We start from the raw sequence: 2,218 nt of genomic DNA on the forward strand, positions 1-2,218 counted from the left end.
CACTCACTCACTCACTCACTCACTCACTCACTCACTCACTCACTCACTCACTCACTCACTCACTCACTCACTCACTCACTCACTCACTCACTCACTCTATGGCTGTCTAATTGTTTTTGAATGAGAGGTTGCCAAACTTTTATGTTATTTTCACCTCTTGCACCCTCTTACAACTCTTGTTTTTCCTACTCCAACCCAAGTGTTGATTTTGTCTACCTGTCAAAACTAAAAGCCTTGAACCAGCAAAGCTCGCAGTATGAAAAAGGCATCATTCACTTACTCTCACCACGTCACTTCTAGTGGGAACCTGTTCCTCCTTAAATAGATAAACCGGGACTCTCAGACTGCTCACCATCGGCCTGTGTGTGTGTGTGCGTGCGTGCGTGCGGGTTTGTGTCTGTGCGCACGCGCGCACACCTCGAGAAGGAGGAGAGCGTGCGTTGTCAGGGGGCGCGGCCGCAGCCTCTTGCCCGCGTTGCTAAGCGCAAATTTGTATATAAGTGCAAAAAATGAGCGGCGATCCCGCTCAGCCTGCGGCGTCCTGAGAGACCTGAGGAATTCAGCAGGTACCGACAGACATTCAGCGGCTCTCTGTCCTGCTGCAGCGCGGATGTGGAGCTTGAAAGAGACCCCGGCTGTCCGAGCTCATCATGTCTGATGGATGGATTTAAGTGCTCTCTGTCAGTCCGCGCTAATCTCACGACAGTTCCGCATTTGGAAGGTTAAATCAGGCAGAAAATCAAGAACACTTTAGGACGAAGAAAAACTTTTTGCTGCTTGTAAGTATAAGATTATGCTTTTTACTTTGGTTGCTAATTTAATTTAGGTGTATTAATAATAATAATAATAATAATAATAATAATAATAATAATAATAATAATAATAATAATAATAATAATAATAATAATAATAATATTTGGTACCTCGTAAGATTTGACTCAATCTTTTTTTAATTAAGCATGCGCAGTGAGGCTTTGCTGTATAACATGTCGTGTGAACGCTGTGTTTACTCTGGTCCTACTGTGTGTACTGATGCAGTGACCTGCAGATGCACTCAGAGCGATGAAAGGTGTGTTAGTCTCACTGTTTTGAAGTTTTCTCCCTCCTACTTAAGGAATTATTAAAGTGGGGCCAAGAGTAAATTCAAGACTACACTGTTTTTATTAAGCTGCTTCAGGCATGAGAGTAGATATCCGTTTTATAAAAAAAAAAGAAAAAGGTTTGACGTGAGATGAAATGGAGCCGATTGGTAAGAATGCCTAAAAGCTGAATTAAAACCAACTTCCTGTGTTGTGCAGTGAAAACAAACGTCCTTCGTCATGAGGAGGTCTCTCCCCTTGTCTTGCTGGGTCAGGGCAGCCGGCCTGATGCTCTGTCTGAGCCAGAGCGCCGTGGCCGTGTTCCTCTCAAACTCCACTCGGCTCGACTCGATCCTGGACAAGTACAAGGGCAAGGATGGGGAGTGGTGGAGGGCGAGGTCGAGGGGGAAGAGGGCCATCAGCGAGGAAGACAAGCACCTGATCCTCGACCTGCACAACAAGCTGCGGGGACAGGTCTACCCTCCGGCCTCCAACATGGAGTACATGGTAAGTTTAGAGCAAGCCATCTGTGCCGTGATGTTTCTCATCCTAATTACATAAAAGATTTGGAGAGAAAAAAAAAGACTTTTTGTTAAGTCACCATGTGGATACTGGTGTTTTCTGACTTTTAATTCACTGTTTGTAAAGGATTCTTGCTACAGCTATAAGAAGATTTGTATTTATTTCACCAAGCTTGAGTTGGTACATAAGTCCTGAGTAGAAGACCGAAACACTGAGGTGGTGAAGAAGGTTTGGTCGGGGTGCGCAAGCGTAAAGCTGATGAAAAATGACATTCACTTTCAGTTGCTTCCGGAACATGTTCTCTGTTGCTTTAATGCATGCTCAGTCAATGGGAAGTTGACGCCTCCGGTTATGTTGAGTTGCCACCCCTTGGTTGATTGAGTGCTTTGTGGAGGATTGAACTGTAATTCTGTCTCAAAATATTTGGTTAGATTGAGGAAGAAGTGCACAATCCAATGAAAAACTGTTGTCTTCACAAGTAAAGTTGAAGAAAGGTTTCACAAACTGCAACGTTCTAAAGAATCTATAATCAATGTCGAGAAACCCAGTTCAAGTTTTACTACTCCTAGTGCCTAAAAAACATTACAAAATACCTGATCTTCATATATATATATATA

At 43.5% G+C, this 2,218-nt stretch overlaps 1 protein-coding gene across 1 annotated transcript in view; it reads left to right on the forward strand.

Moving 5' to 3' along the window:
* Window positions 1-430: 430 nt before the first annotated feature.
* The window catches only part of crispld1b (cysteine-rich secretory protein LCCL domain containing 1b), a 14,781-nt gene continuing 12,993 nt past the window's right edge, over window positions 431-2,218 (forward strand). The window contains exons 1-2 of the mRNA XM_008433053.2: window positions 431-779; window positions 1,299-1,586. Coding sequence (XP_008431275.1) covers window positions 1,320-1,586 — 267 coding nt within the window. The 5' untranslated portion in view covers window positions 431-779; window positions 1,299-1,319. The remainder of the gene's footprint in view (window positions 780-1,298; window positions 1,587-2,218) is intronic.

The sequence above is a fragment of the Poecilia reticulata genome, linkage group LG17 (genome assembly GCF_000633615.1).
Source record: "Poecilia reticulata strain Guanapo linkage group LG17, Guppy_female_1.0+MT, whole genome shotgun sequence".
In the NCBI taxonomy this organism is placed as follows: domain Eukaryota; kingdom Metazoa; phylum Chordata; class Actinopteri; order Cyprinodontiformes; family Poeciliidae; genus Poecilia; species Poecilia reticulata.